General features: G+C 43.0%; 1 protein-coding gene across 11 annotated transcripts in view; it reads right to left on the bottom strand.

Moving 5' to 3' along the window:
- Positions 1 to 15,738, bottom strand: part of LOC134345516 (protein transport protein Sec24B-like) — a 239,669-nt gene that overhangs the window by 106,534 nt on the left and 117,397 nt on the right. For all 11 annotated transcript variants that reach the window (XM_063046288.1, XM_063046287.1, XM_063046286.1 and 8 more), the window contains one exon: positions 6,528 to 6,583. In XM_063046288.1, the coding sequence (XP_062902358.1) occupies positions 6,528 to 6,583 (56 nt within the window). The remainder of the gene's footprint in view (positions 1 to 6,527; positions 6,584 to 15,738) is intronic.

The following is a 15,738-nucleotide window of genomic DNA, read 5'->3' on the forward strand; positions in this document are numbered from 1 at the left end:
GTTACCTCACACAGTTTAACAGCAGAGCACAATGCAAATTAAATAAAAGTACAGAAGGGGCAAGTAGGATGGCCATTATTGGGAGTAGGGCAGCAGTAAGAGCAGGAGCGTTAGGCTCTGACTCAAGAGGCTTTGATGAGAAGAAGCTGAGGCCAAAGACACAGGTTAGAGGATTTGGTCTTGATTGCCAATTGAACAGTGCAGGCAGGATGGCAGATAAGGCATTGTAATACTTCTCCTGTAGGGTGTGGGAATTCATGGAATCTGATAATCTCTCTGATGACTGCACCTGCAGGAAATGCAGCCAACTCCAGCTCATGAAAGACTGCATTAAGAAGCTGGAGCTGGAGTTAGATAAACTTAGGATCATCCAGGAGGCAGAGCAATTGATAGTTACGACTTTTGAGCAAGTGGTTACACCCAGGGTGCAGAATTCAGCGAGTAGATGAGTGAACACCGAGAAGGTAAAGGGAGAAGGAAGGGTAAAGCGCAGGGTCCTGCTGTGGCCATTTCCCTCACCAAGAAGTATACCCCTTTGGATACTGCTGAGGGAGATAACCTATCTGGGTGAGCAGCAGCAGCCAGATCAATTGCACTGTGGTCAGCTCTGAGCCTCAGAAGGGTAAGGTGAGGACAAGCAGAGCAATAGTCATAGGGAACTTCATAGTTAGGGGTACGGATAGGAGATTCTGCTGCAGCAAGAGATGCCCAGAATGTGTGTTGCCTCCTGGGTGCTGGAGTCCAGGATGTCTCTGAGGAGTGGCAGAATACTCTTGAAGAGGAGGGTGAACAGCTGGAGGTTGTGGTATATGTTGGTACCAATGACATAGACAGGAGAGGGGTAGATGTCCTGCACAGTAAGTTTAGGGAGCTAGAAAGGAGGTTGAAGAGTAGGACCTCCAAGGTGGTAATCTCCAGATTACTCCCAGTGCCACAAGCAAGGGAAGGTCAGAACAGGAAGAGAGTGCAGATGAATGAGGAGATGGTGCAGGGGACAGGGTTTCACATTCTTGGATCATTGGAACCTTTCCCAGGGAACGAGTGACCTGTACAAGTGGGACAAGTTGCCCCTGAACTGGAGGGGAACCAATATCCTGGGAGGGAGGTTTGCTAATGCTATTGGGGAGGGTTTAAACCAGATTTGAAGGGGGGTGGGAACCGAAGTGAAGAAGCAGAGGCTGGGGCGGTTGGAGCACAAGTAGTGACAACTTGAAGGGAGTTTGTGCGGAAGGACAGGCAGATGACAGAGCAAAGATGCACTCAGCCAGATGGTTTGAGACATGTCTATTTTAATGCAAGGAGTACCATAAACAAGGCGAATGAACTTAAGAGTGCGGATCAATACGTGGAACTATGATGTGTGATCATTACAGAGACTTGGATGACTCAGTAGCAGGAATAGCTGCTGAGGGTGCCGGGCTTTAGATGTTTCAAAAAGGACAGGGAGGTAGGCAAAAGAGGTGGGGGCATGGCATTGCTTATCAGGGATAGTATCACAGCTGCAGAAAAGGAGGAAGTCATGGAGGGATTGTCTACTGAGTCATTGAGGGTAGAAGTCAGAAACAGAAAGGGGGCAATAATTCTACTGGGTGTTTTTTAATGGACTCCCACCCCAATTGTAATAGAGACAGAGGAGCAGATAGGGAAGCAGATTCTGGAACAGTGCAATAATAAGAGCTGTTGCGATGGATAATTTTAACTTTCCTAAAATTGAATGGCATCTCCTTCGAGCAAGGGCTTTAGATGAGGTAGAGTTTGTTAGGTGTGTTCAGGAAGGTTTCCTGATGCAATATGTAGATAAGCCAACTAGAGGAGAGGCTGTACTTGATCTGGTACTGGGAAATGAATCTGGTCAGGTGTCAGATCTCTCGAATGCAAAAACATTTTGGAGGTAGTGATCACAACTCTATCTCCTTTACCACAGTGCTGGAGAGGGATAGGAGCAGACAACTTGGGAAAACATTTAATTGGGGTAGGGGGAAATATGATGCTATTAGGCAGCAACTGGGAAACATAAATTGAGAACAGATGTTCTCAGGGAAATGCACGGCAGAACTGTGGCAAATGTTCCATTGAGGCATAGAAAGGATGGTAGGGTAAAAAAACCATGGTGTACAAAGGATGTACAAAATCTAATTAAGAAGAAAAGAAAAGCTTATGAAAGGTTCAAGAAACTAGGTACTGTTAGAGCTCTAGAAAATTACAAGGGTGCCAGGAAGGAGCTCAAGAATGGAATTAGGAGAGCAAGAAGGAGTCATGAGAAGGCCTTGGTAAGCAGGATTAAAGAAAACCCTAAGACATTCTACAAGTACGTGAAGAGCAAGAGGATGAGCCATGTGAGAATAGGACCAATCAGGACTGAGAGTGAAAATATGTATATGGAGCCGAAGGAGGTAGTGGAGGTACTTTGCTTCAGTATTCACCAGGGAAACGGACCTTGGCGATTGTGGGGATGATTTACAGTGGGGTGAAATGCCTGAGTGTATGGGCAAGGATATGCCTTTTATCCCACCTAGCAGTACATGCAGCATAAATCTAGTAACGTGCATCAGCCAGGTAAATCCATCCCTAATGGAAAGTATGAAGTAGGTAGCATCATGCTATGTGAATGCTTTTCAGCTGTCAGGACTAGAAATCTGCTGAGGATAGATGGGAAGATGAATGCTGCTAAGTACTGAGAGATCCTAAAAAAACCCGCTAGCCTCTGCTAGAAAATGTAAACTAGGGAGGAAGTTTGTCTTTCAGCAGAACAATGACCCAAAGCACACTGCCAGAGCAACCACGGAGTGGCTTCAAATGAAGAAAACTGACGTCTTTGATTGGCCCAGACACAGTCCTGACCTTAACCCAATCGAACATCTCTGTCAAGACCTCAAAATTGCTGTCCACCACCAGCCCCAACTAAACTGACATAGCTTGAGCAATTTTTGCAAGAGAGCAATGGGAAAATCTTACTCCATCATGTTGTGCAAAGCTAATAGAGACTTATCCAAAAAGACTACTGGCTGTAATAGCTGCAAAAGGCAGTTCAACTAAGTACTGAGCAAAGGGGGATGAATACTTTTGAAGTGCTGTTTTTGAATTTTTAAGTTTTTCATGCATTAAAAAATTTCCTGTTTTTTGGAGTCAACTGAGAAAAAAAGGAGCACATGATTCACAAATAAAAATTCTCAGTTAAGTTGATCAAAATCCTGGTTGTTGTAATACTTACTTATGTGAGCAAAGAGTTAGGGGCCGAATACTTTTCCAAGGAACTGTACAGTGGATATGGAGAGGATGTCTCCTATGGTTGGAGAATCTAGCACCAGAGGGCACAGCCTCAGAATAGAAGGATGTTATTTTAGAACACAGATGAGGAAGAATTTCTTTAGTCAAGGGATAGTGAATATGTGGAATTCGTTGTCACAGAAAAGGGAATAGTATTTTTACAGGAGGCAGGCTGGAAAGAGGTATAGTCAAGATAGCAGTGGGAATTGGTAGGTATTTAAAAGATGTCAGTCGACAGTTTGTCTCCAAAGATGGAGACAAGAGAGATCGGGGGTGGGGGGGGGCGTGTCTCAGAAATGGACCAATTGTATGTAAGGGAGGGGTGGAAGTTTGAGGCAAAGTTGATGAAAACGATGAGCTCAGTATGGGTGTCTTACTGCTTATTTTTCATCAACTATCAGTAACAAAAATCACTGCTTTTGAAAACAATCGAATGCAAATGACACTACTTAAAAACTGCTCTAAGCAGTGTGGTATCTAATGGCCACACAAATGCACACATCTGGAGCTAGTTAGAAACCATTCGGCCAACAAGCTTCTGCTCCAAAGAAGCAGCATGGAGTCCCAAATAAGCAAAGAGAGTCCTGGCTATTTTCTCCACTAGCTTTCGTTCTTTGAGAGTTGTCCCAATTAACTGGCTTTCCTGTTTAACCAAAGGCTCAATTAACTGGAAGCCACTGTATTTCTGACAAATCAAGACCAAATAAGTTGATATAGCATTAAGGGTAGGATGGCCAGGTGGAGATCTATTCCTACCAAAGGAAGTGGAAGACATTCCTTCCCTCTGCTAGTCTGCAGGTCACCTTTGGGCAAGGTGTAGCACTTGCTTAGCCCCCTCCCCCTTGATTAGGGTCATGTGAAGCATTGGGTGCAGGTGGTGGATGGTCGAATGACCACTGACACCAGGCAGACAAACTCTGAAGAGTAGTGATAATGGCCGGTGTCGCCAACATTGTAAGACACTGCCCAGACCACTTTAGAAAAATTTGCCAAGAATAATCATGGTCATTGAAAGTGCATGATCACCCACATCATATGACATGGCACATAGCAAATGAATGAATGAAGCATTAAGACTAGCAGATAGAATTAGGTTCCATTTGTACGGCTTGGTTGTGGGAAATGTCAGCAGTTAGAACACACAAACTGAAATTTTAAAAAAAGTCAAAATGATGACAGGCAAAATTGGCCAATTCTGATACAGACCAGCATAAAGAATGACCTCCAACTGAAAAACAGTTAATGAATTCAGAAGGCTTCAACATTCTCCGCTGAAAGATGAGGTTCTGTTCCTCAAATTTGTATTACATCCGATTGTAACAGTGCAGGAGGGCACAGACAGAAAGCACAGATCAAGTGTGGGATGGTGAATTAAACGGCAGGCAACCAGATGCTCAGGAAAAGACTGGTGGGATAGAAGGTAAGGACCAGAGGAGCTCATTCATGCCCTGTCCAGGAAGAAAGAAGGTGAGAACAGAGATGCAATGCCAACTGAGGGTAAATTATCTTAGCAAGGACCTGGACCCATTGTAATTTGCCTACTGCCACAATGGGTCTACAGCAGACACAATGTTAATGGCTCTTCACACAGCCTTAGATCATCTGCACAATACAAAAACACCCATGTCAGAATAATGTTCGTTGACTATAGCTCAGAGTTTAATATCATCATTCTCACAGTCCTGATTGATAAACTGCAGAACCTGGGCCACTGTACCTCCTTCTGCAATGGGCTCGTTGGCTTCCTGACTGGAAGATCACAATCTGTGCAGATTGGTGATACCTCCTCTTCTCTGATGATGAATACTGGTGCACTTCAGGGGTGTGAGCCCAGCCTGCTGCTCAACTCCTTCTATGGCAAGGTTTAGCTCAAATGCCATCAATCAGTTTGCTGATGAAACAACCATTGCTGGTAGAATCTCAGATGGAGATGAGAGGACGTACAGGAGCGAAATATACCAGCTAGTTGAGTGGTGTCGCAGCAACAACCTTGCACTCAATGTCAGTAAGATGAAAGAGCTGATTGTGGACTTCAGTAAGGGTAAGACAAGGGAACATGAACGAATCCTCATTGAGGGATCAGAAGTGAAGAAAGTGAGCAATTTCAGTCCTGGGTGTCTAGATCTCTGAGGACCTAACCTGGTCCCAATATATCGATGCAGCTATAAAGAAGGCAAGACAGCAGCTATATTTCATCAGGAGTTTGAAGAGGATTCGTTTGTCACCTAAAACAATCGAAAACTCTGTACATGTACCGTGGAGAACATCCTGACAGGCTGCATCACTGTCTGTTACGGGGGTAGGGGGCAGGGGGTAAGAGGACTACTGTTCAGACTGACAGAAGCTACAGAAAGTTGTAAAATTAGTTAGCTCCATCTTGGGTACTAGCTTCTATAGTATCCAAGACATCTTCAAGGAGCGGTGCCTCAGAAAGGCAATGTCCATTATTAAGGACCCCCATCACCCAAGACATGCACTCTTTTCATTATTACTGTCAGATAGGAGGTACAGAAGCCTGAAGGCACACAGCCAGTGATTCAGGAACATATAATTCCTAAATGGACGTTGAACCCATGAATACTACCTTTTTTTCTTAAATATTACTTCTGCTTTTGTACTATATTTAATCTATTACATATACACTTACTGCCTGTAACTGATTTACTTATTTATCTTTCTTTTTATATTTTCATATATTGCATTGTACTGCTGCTGCTAAATTAGTAAATTTCATGACATGTCGCTGATTATAAACCTGGTTCTGATTCTCACTAAAGTTTATGTAGGCAGGTATATAGCAACAATGCTTCATTAACCTCTTTAATCCACCAATGATAAATCCTAAAGTATCTACAGATGTTGGGAAGACACCTGGAGGAAAGACTATACCTTTAATTACAAAATACAAGACATTTATCAAACTTCACCGAGTTTTTATGCAGACGAGATGGTATAACACAAAACCCCAGCTTTCTCATTTATCTCTGCAGGGATAACAGGGCAAATGCACTATCTAAGGTAATTGGGGGGAGGCAGGAGATGGGGAGGGGGGAGAGGGGGAGAGAGATATTAGAATTTCCATATAATGCCGAGAACATTTCTAGCTGTTTCAGGTTTCAAGTATTTGCAGATTTTGTTTCAATGATAAATTCCCCTTACAATCCCCTTAAGCAATATTTTATAAAAGTTTTAAATTATTAACACTGTGAGATTACAAAACTTAAATTCAAGATACAATTTTAAATGGAATGATTACCTACCTCTCCGTTTTCATGCAGATTTACCAACAAGCTGTCAGGAGTAGGTATGAAGATATCTGTGTGAAAATATGTATATAAAAATTACAGAATTTAAATTGTAATTAATATCCAGGTAAAATTGTCCAGAAAGTAAACACTATAGACATGTTTCTTCAAGAGTTACAATCCATGCCGAAGTTTGTCATGTGAATTTCAGATTATGTTCAAAATAATGAAAGATTGAAATACACCTCTGTTAGCAGAGAATTGAGTAATGGACCACAGTACGTGTGCTTGCAATACTGTGTGTTCGACAGAGTGATCAACAGCACTGGGGCTCCACAGGGGACTGTCTTGTCTCCCTTTCTCTTCACCATTTACACCTCGGACTTCAACTACTGCACAGAGTCTTGTCATCTTCAGAAGTTTTCTGATGACTCTGCCATAGTTGGATGCATCAGCAAGGGAGGCTGTGTACAGGGCTACGGTAGGAAACTTTGTCACATGGTGTGAGCAGAATTATCTGCAGCTTAATGGGAAAAAGACTAAGGAGCTGCTGATAGACCTGAGGAGAGCTAAGGTACCGGTGACCCCTGTTTCCATCCAGGGGGTCAGTGTGGACATGGTGGAGGATTACAAATACCTGGGGATACAAATTGACAATAAACTGGACTGGTCAAAGAACACTGAGGCTGTCTACAAGAAGGGTCAGAGCCGTCTCTATTTCCTGAGGAGACTGAGGTCCTTTAACATCTGCCGGACGATGCTGAGGATGTTCTACGAGTCTGTGGTGGCCAGTGCAATCATGTCTGCTGTTGTGTGCTGGGGCAGCAGGCTGAGGGTAGCAGACACCAACAGAATCAGCAAACTCATTCGTAAGGCCAGTGATGTTGTGGGGATGGAACTGGACTCTCTCACGGTGGTGTCTGAAAAGGGGATGCTGTCCAAATTGCATGTCATCTTGAACAATGTCTCCCATCCACTACATAATTTTCTGGTTGGGCACAGGAGTACATTCAGCCAGAGACTCATTCCACCAAGATGCAACACAGAGCGTCATAGGAGGTCATTCCTGCCTGTGGCCATAAAACTTTACAACTCCTCCCTTGGAGGGTCAGACACACTGAGCCAATAGGCTGGTCCTGGACTTATTTCCTGGCATAATTTACATAGTACTATTTCACTATTTATAGTTTTATTACTATTTAATTATTTATGGTGCAACTGTAACGAAAACCAATTTCCCCTGGGATCAATAAAGTATGACTACGACTATGACTAAATGTAAACTGATCAGGATTGCAAATGACTGGTTATCTGGTAATTCGAAGAAACACATGAATGTTACAGAAAATGGCTGAGTAGACAATGTTATGATGGTGGAACTCTACAGACTGAAATGCAGAGACAAGAAATTTCATTCAAGGTCCAAATTGGATTAAACCTTTGGAAAGGGGCAGAATTATGTCATTCAGACTATCATGTTTGAATTAAGACCTTAAGACATAAGCAGAATGAGAACATTTAGCACATCGAGTCTGTTTCACCATTCCATCATGGCTGATTTATCATCCATTTCAACCTCATTCTCCTGTCTTCTTCCCCTAACCTTTGACACCCTGACCAATTAAAAACATCAACCTCCACTTGACTCGGCCTCCACAGCTGTTGGTGGCAATAAATTCCATAAATTCACCACATCCCGGCAAAAAAATTCCTCCTCATCTCTGTTCTAAATGGACCTGGTTCTTTCCTGAGACTGCGTCCTCACCACTATATGGAATATCCTCTCCATATCCACTCTAATTGGCCCTTCAATATTTGATTGGTTTCAATGAGCTGCCCTTCATTATTCTAAACTCCAACAAATATATGCCCAGAGGTCTTCATACACTAATCATGATATTCCCCAGATCATTCTCAATACACTTATAAAGACTCAGCTTGACATCATTGCTTTTATATTCTAGTCTTTTCAAAATGAATGCTAACATTACATTTGTCTTCCTGAAGACCATCTCAACCGGCAATTTAACCTTTAGAGAATCCTGCACAAGGACTCTCCAAGTCCCTTTGTACATCTGTTTTCTGAATTTTCTCACCAATTAGAAAACAGTCTACACTTTTATTTTTTCTACTGAAATGCATGACCATACGCTTCCTTGCATTATACTCCATCAACCACTTCTTTCCCCATTCTGCTAATCAGTCCAGGTCCTTCGGCAGACTCCTTGCTTCTTCACAATACCTGCCTCTCCTCCAATATTTGTATAGTCTCCAAAGCAATCAATTCCATCATCCAATCCATTATCATATAATGTGAAAAGAAGTGGTCCCACAACCAACCGCTGCAGAAGACCACTAGTCACTGGCAGCCAAACAAAAAAGGGCCCCTTTATTCCCAATCTTTGCCTCTGCCAACCAACTATCCTCTATCCATGCCAGTAACTTTCCTGTAATACCACAGGCTCTTACCTCGTTCGGTAGCCTCATGCGCGATATCTTGCCAAGGCCCTTCTAAAAGTTCAAGTAAACAATATCCATTGACTCTCATTTGTCTATCCTGCTTATTATTTCTTCAAAGAATTCCAGCAGATTTGTCAGGCAAGATTTCCCCCTAAGGAAACATGCTCACTTTGGCCTACTTTATCATGTGGCTGCGGGTACCCTGAAACCTCATCCTTAAACAATGGACATCAACACCTTCCCAAACACTGAAATCGGGCTAACTGTCTGATAATTTCCTGCTTATTGCCTTTGCCTTCCTAAAGAGTGGAGTGACATTTGCAATATTTTAGTCCTTCAGAACCATTCCAGAATCTAGTGATTCTTGAAAGATCATTACTAAAACTTCCACAATCACTTCACCTACCTCTTTCGGAACCCTGGGATGTAGTCCATCTAGCCCAAGTGACTTGTCTACCTTCAGTCCTTTCAGATTCCCAAACACCATCTCCTTAGTATTAGCAACTACACTCACCTCTGCCCCAACACTCTTAAATTTCTGGCATACTGCTGGTGTACTGCACTGAACACTGATATAAAATCTTAACTACACTCGTCTGTCATTTCTCTGTCCCCCATTACAACCTCTCAAGTATCATTTTCCAGTGGTCCGATATCCACTCATGCCTCTCTTTTACTCTCTATATATCTGAAAATCCTTTTGGTATCCGCTTTTATATTATTGGCTAGCTTACATTCATATTTTATCTCTATTCTCCTTATTGCTTTTTAGTTGCATTCTATTGGTTTTTAAAAGCTTCCCTATCTAATTTCTCACTCACTTTTGAGTCATAGAACACTATGCCCAAAAACTGGCCCGTTGGCCCATCTAGTCCATGCCGAACTATTAAACTGCCTGCACCCAGACCATAGCCATAGCCCTGCAAACCCTTCCTATCCATGTACCCATCCAAATTTCTCATAAATATTAAAATCGAAACTGCATCCACCACTTACACTGGCAACTCATTCCACACTCTCAACACCCTCTGAGTGAAGATGATCCCCCTCATATACCTCTTAAACATTTCACCTTTCACCTTTAACCCATAACCTCTCGTTCACTCACCCAACCTCAGTGGAAAAGGTCTATTTGTATTTACGCAATCTGTACCCCTCATAATTTTATATACCTCTAGCAAATCTCCCCTCATTCTCCTATTCTCCAGGGGGAAAAAATGCCTAACCTAATCAACCTTCCCCTATAACTCAGGTCGTCAAATCCTGGCAAGAGCTTTGTAAATTTTCTCTGTACTCTTTCAGCCTTATTTACATTTTTCCTTCAAGTAGTTGACCAAAACTGCACACAATACTCCAAATTAAGCCTTGCACAACTTCAGCATTAACAGCCCAATCCTGTACTCAAGACTTTGATTTATGAAGGCAAATGTGCCAAAAGCTTTCTTTATGACCCTATCCAGCTGTGATGCCACTTTTAAGGAATTATGGGTCCATATTCCCAGATCTCTCTGTTCCTTGCACTCCTCAGTGCCCTACCACTCACTGTGTAAGTCCTACCTTGGTTTGTATTTTCTTGCCTTTCTTATACTCAGGTATCTCATTTGCTCCTTCCTGCCCTATACATGTTATTCACCTCCTTCTTGTTCCTAACCAGAGCCTCAATATCTCTTGAAAACTAAGGTTCCCTAAACATGATATCCTTACCAGAAGCATACAAACTCTGTACTCTCAAAATTTCACTTTTGAAGGCCTCACACTTGCCAAGTACACCGTTGCCAGAAGACAATGTGTCCCAATTAACACTTGCAAAATTGGCTTTTCTCCAATTTAGAATCTCAACCTGAGAACCAAACCTATCCTTCTCCATCATTATCCTGAAACTAATGGCATTATGATCACTAGATGCAAAGTGTTCCCTTACACAAACTTCTATCACCAGCTCTGTCTCATTCACTAATAGAAGATATAAAATTGCACTCTCTATTTGGGGCCTCTATGTATTTGACAACCCTATTCCATCTAGCCCTTTTACAGTGTGGGAATCCCAGTCAATATGTGGAAAGTTAAAATCACCTACTATCACCTGGGATCTGTTTTGGGGTAAGGATGAATTGTACAGAAGGGACGGGTTGCATCTTAACAGGCGGGGGACCAGCGTTCTGGCAGGCAGGTTTGCCACTGCTACACGGGTGTGTTTAAACTAAGTAGTGGGGAGAGGGGACGAACCAGAAATATAAGGATGGAGTTAAAGGGAAAGAGACAATAAGAAAAGTTAAGATGGACAACAGAATTAACGGGGCAGAAAGCTCAGGAAGGGATGGGAGGGTATGGTGAAGTGCAATAGGAATCGATGTGAAAGGTGAGGGGAGTAAAAGTATTACTTTAAATGGATTAAAAGTATTATATATGAATGTACAGAGTATAAGAAATAAAGTGGATGAGCTTGAGGCTCAATTGGAAATTGGCAAGTATGATGTTGTGGGAATAACAGAGACATGGCTGCAAGAGGACCAGGGCTGGGAAATGAATATTCAGGGTTATACGTCCTATCGAAAGGACAGACAGGTTGGCAGAGGGGGTGGGGTGGCTCTTTTGGTGAGGAATGAAATTCAGTCACTTGTGAGGGGGGACATAGAATCAGGAGATGTAGAGTCAGCATGGATAGAACTGAGAAGCTGTAAGGGCAAAAAGACCCTAATGGGAGTTACCTACAGGCCCCCAAACCTGGATATAGGGTGCAAGTTAAATCAAGAGTAAAAACTGGCATGTCGCAAAGGTAATACTATGGTTGTTATGGGGGATTTCAACATGCAGGTAGACTGGGAAAATCAGGTTGGTACTGGACCCCAAGAAAGGGAGTTTGTGGAGAGCCTCAGAGATGGATTCTTAAAGCAGCTTGTATTAAAGCCTAACAGGGAGAAGGCAATTCTGGATTTAGTGTTATGTAATGAGCCAAATTTGATAAGGGAACTCGAGGTAAAGGAGCCATTTGGAGGTAGTGACCATAATATGATAAGTTTTAATCTACAATTTGAGAGGGAGAAGGGAAAATCGGAAGTGTCAAATTACAGTTGAACAAAGGGAACTATGGTGCTATGAGGGAGGAGCTGGCCAAAGTTCATTGGAACAATACCCTAGCAGGGATGACAGTGGAACAGCAATGGCAGGTATTTCTGGGAATAATACAGAAGATGTAGGATCAGTTCATTCCAAAGAGGAAGAAAGATTCTAAGGGGGTAAGGGGCGACCATGGATGACAAGGGAAGTCAAGGACAGTATAAAAATAAAAGAGAGGAAGTATAACATAGCAAGGATGAGGAGGAAGCCAGAGGATTGGGAGACTTCTAAGGAGCAACAGAAGATAACTAAAAAGGCAATACAGGGGGAAAAGATGAGGTACGAAGGTAAGCTAGCCAAGAATATAAAGAAGGATAGTAAAAGCTTCTTTAGGTATGTGAAGAGGAAAAAATTAGTTAAGACCAAAGTTGGGCCCTTGAAGACAGAAACGGGTGAATTTATTATGGGGAACAAGGAAATGGCAGACGAGCTGAACTGGTACTTTGGATCTGTCTTCACTAGGGAAGACACAAACAATCTCCCAGATGTAATAGTGGCCAGAGGACCTAGGGTAACGGTGGAACTGAAGGAAATTCATATTAGGCAGAAAATGGTGTTGGGTTAACTGATGGGACTGAAGGCTGACAAGTCCTCAGGGCCTGATGGTCTGCATCCCAGGGTACTTAACGAGGTGGCTCTACAAATTGTGGACGCATCGGTAATCATTTTCCAATGTTCTATAGATTCAGGATCAGTTCCTGTGGATTGGAGGGTAGCTAATGTTATCCCATTTTTTAAGAAAGGAGGGAGAGAAAAAACAGGCAATTATAGACCAATTAGTCTGACATCAGTGGTGGGGAAGATGCTGGAGTCAATTATAAAAGATGAAACAGCGGCATATTTGGATAGCAGTGGCAGGATAGGTCCGAGTCAGCATGGATTTACGAAGGAGAAATCATGCTTGGCTAATATTCTGGAATTTTTTGAGGATGTAACTATGAAAATGGACATTGGAAAGCCAGTGGATGCATTGTACCTGAACTTACAGAAAGCCTTTGATAAGGTCCCACATAGGAGGTTAGTGGGCAAAATTAGAGCACATGGTATTGGGGGTAGGGTACTGACATGGATTGAAAATTGGCTGGCTGAAAGGAAACAAAGAGTAGGGATTAACGGGTCCTTTTCAGAATGGCAGGCAGTGACTAGTGCAGTACTGCAAGGCTCGGTGCGGGGACCACAGCTATTTACAATATACATTAATGATTTAGATGAAGGGATTAAAAGTAACATTAGCAAATTTGCAGATGACACAAAGCTGGGTGGCAGTGTGAAATGTGAGGAGGATGTTATGAGAATACAGGGTGACTTAGACAGGTTGGGAGAGTGGGCAGATGCATGACAGATGCAGTTTAATGTGGATAAATGTGAGGTTATCCACTTTGGTGGCAAGAACAGGAAGGCAGATTACTATCTGAATGGTGTCAAGTTAGGAAAAGGGGAAGTACAACGAGATCTGGGTGTCCTTGTTCATCAGTCACTGAAAGTAAGCATACAGGTATAGCAGGCAGTGAAGAAGGCTAATGGCATGTTGGCCTTCATAACAAGGAGAGTTGCGTATAGGAGCAAAGACGTCCTTCTGCAGTTGTACAAGGCCCTGGTGAGACCCCACCTGGAGTATTGTGTGCAGTTTTGGTCTCCAAATTTGAGGAAGGACATTCTTGCTATGGAGGGAGTGCAGCGTAGGTTCATTGAGTTAATTCCAGGGATGGCAGGAATGTCATATGTTGAAAGATTGGAGCGACTGGGCTTGTATATACTGGAATTTAGAAGGATGAGAGGGGTTCTGATTAAAACATTTAAGATTATTAAGGGATTGGACACGCTAGAGGCAGGAAAAATGTTCCCGATGTTGGGGGAGTCCAGAACCAGAGGCCACAGTTTAAGAATAAGGGGTAGGCCATTTAGAACGGAGTTGAGGAAAAATTTTTTCACACAGAGGGTTGTAGATCTGTGGAATGTTCTGCCTCAGAAGGCAGTGGAGGCCAATTCTCTGGATCCTTTCAAGAAAGAGTTAGATAGAGCTCTTAAAGATAGCGGAGTCAAGGGATATGGGGAGAAGGCAGGAACAGGGTACTGATCAGGGATGATTAGCCATGATCACAGTGAATGGCGGTGCTGGCTCGAAGGGCTGAATGGCCTACTCCTGCACCTATTGTCTATTGTGTATCACAACCAAGAGAAAATCTGCAGATGCTGGAAATCCAAGCAACACACTCAAAATGCTGGAGGAACTCAGCAGGCCAGGCAGCATCTATGGAAAACAGTAAACAGTTGATATTTTAGCCTAAGATCCTTCATCAAAACTGGAGAAAAAATATGGGAAGTCGAGTAAAAAGGTGGGTGGAGGGGAGGAAGAAATTCAAGGTAGTAGGTGATAGGTGAAAATGGGAGAGGGGAAGGGGTGAAGTAAAGTGCTGGGAAGTTGATTGGTGAAAGTGGTAAAGGGCTAGAGAAGGGGGAATCTGATAGCAGAGGGCTGAAAGCTGTGGAAGAAAGGGAAGGGGGGAACGAGCACCAGAGAAAGGTGAAAAGCAGATGAGAAGATGAGAGGGGTAAATGGGAATGGTGAGCGGGGGGGGGGGAAATTACTGGAAGTTTGAGAAATCGAAGTTCTCCAGCATTTTGTGTGTTACTCTTACTACCTTGTTTTTCTTGCAATAGACTGTGTCCTTCTACACATTTGCTCCTCTTAATCCTTCTTTGTTGGGTGGTCTCTAATATAATCCCATGGCTACATTATATTCCTTCTCTTTTACTTTTATGCTGTTTTTGATTTCCCTTGTCAGCCATGGTTGCCTCATCCTCCCATTAGGAGATGTCTTCTTTGGGATGTACTTATCCTGCACCTTACAGCACATTACAGGCCCTTCAGCACACAATGTTGTGCCGACCCTCAAACCCTGCCTCCCATATAAACCCCCCCCCACCTTAAATTCCTCTATATACCTGTCTAGTAGTTTCCTAGGCTTCACTAGTGTATCTGCCTCCACCACTGACTCAGGCAGTGCATTCCACGCACCAACCACTCTCTGAGTGAAAAACCTTCCTCTAATATCCCCCTTGAACTTCCCATCCCTTACCTTAAAGCCATGTCTTCTTGTATTGAGCAGTGGTGCCCTGGGGAAGAGGCGCTGGCTATCCACTCTATCTATTCCTCTTAATACCTTGCACACCTCAATCATGTCTCCTCTCATCCTCCTTCTCTCCAAAGAGTAAAGCCCTAGCTCCCTTAATCTCTGATCATAATGCATACTCTCTAAACCAGGCAGCATCCTGGTAAATCTCCTCTGTACCCTTTCCAATGCTTCCACATCCTTCCTATAGTGAGACGACCTTCCAAATTGTTTCCCGAAACTCCAGCCATTGCTGCTCTGCCATCATCCCTGCTAGTGTCCCCTTCTAACCAACTTTGGCCAGTTCCTCTCTCATACTTCTAGAGCTCTCATTACTCTACTGTAATACTGATACATCTGATTTTAACTTGCCCCTCTTAAACTGCTAAGTGAGTTCTTTCATATTATGATCACTGCCTCTTAAGGGTTCCTTTACCTGAAACTCACTAATCAAATCTGGCTCATTACACAACACTTAATCCAAAATTGCCTTTTTCCTGATGGGGACAACCACAACCTACATTAGCAGCCAGCTC

This window comes from Mobula hypostoma, chromosome 4, assembly GCF_963921235.1.
Source record: "Mobula hypostoma chromosome 4, sMobHyp1.1, whole genome shotgun sequence".
Lineage (NCBI taxonomy): Eukaryota > Metazoa > Chordata > Chondrichthyes > Myliobatiformes > Myliobatidae > Mobula > Mobula hypostoma.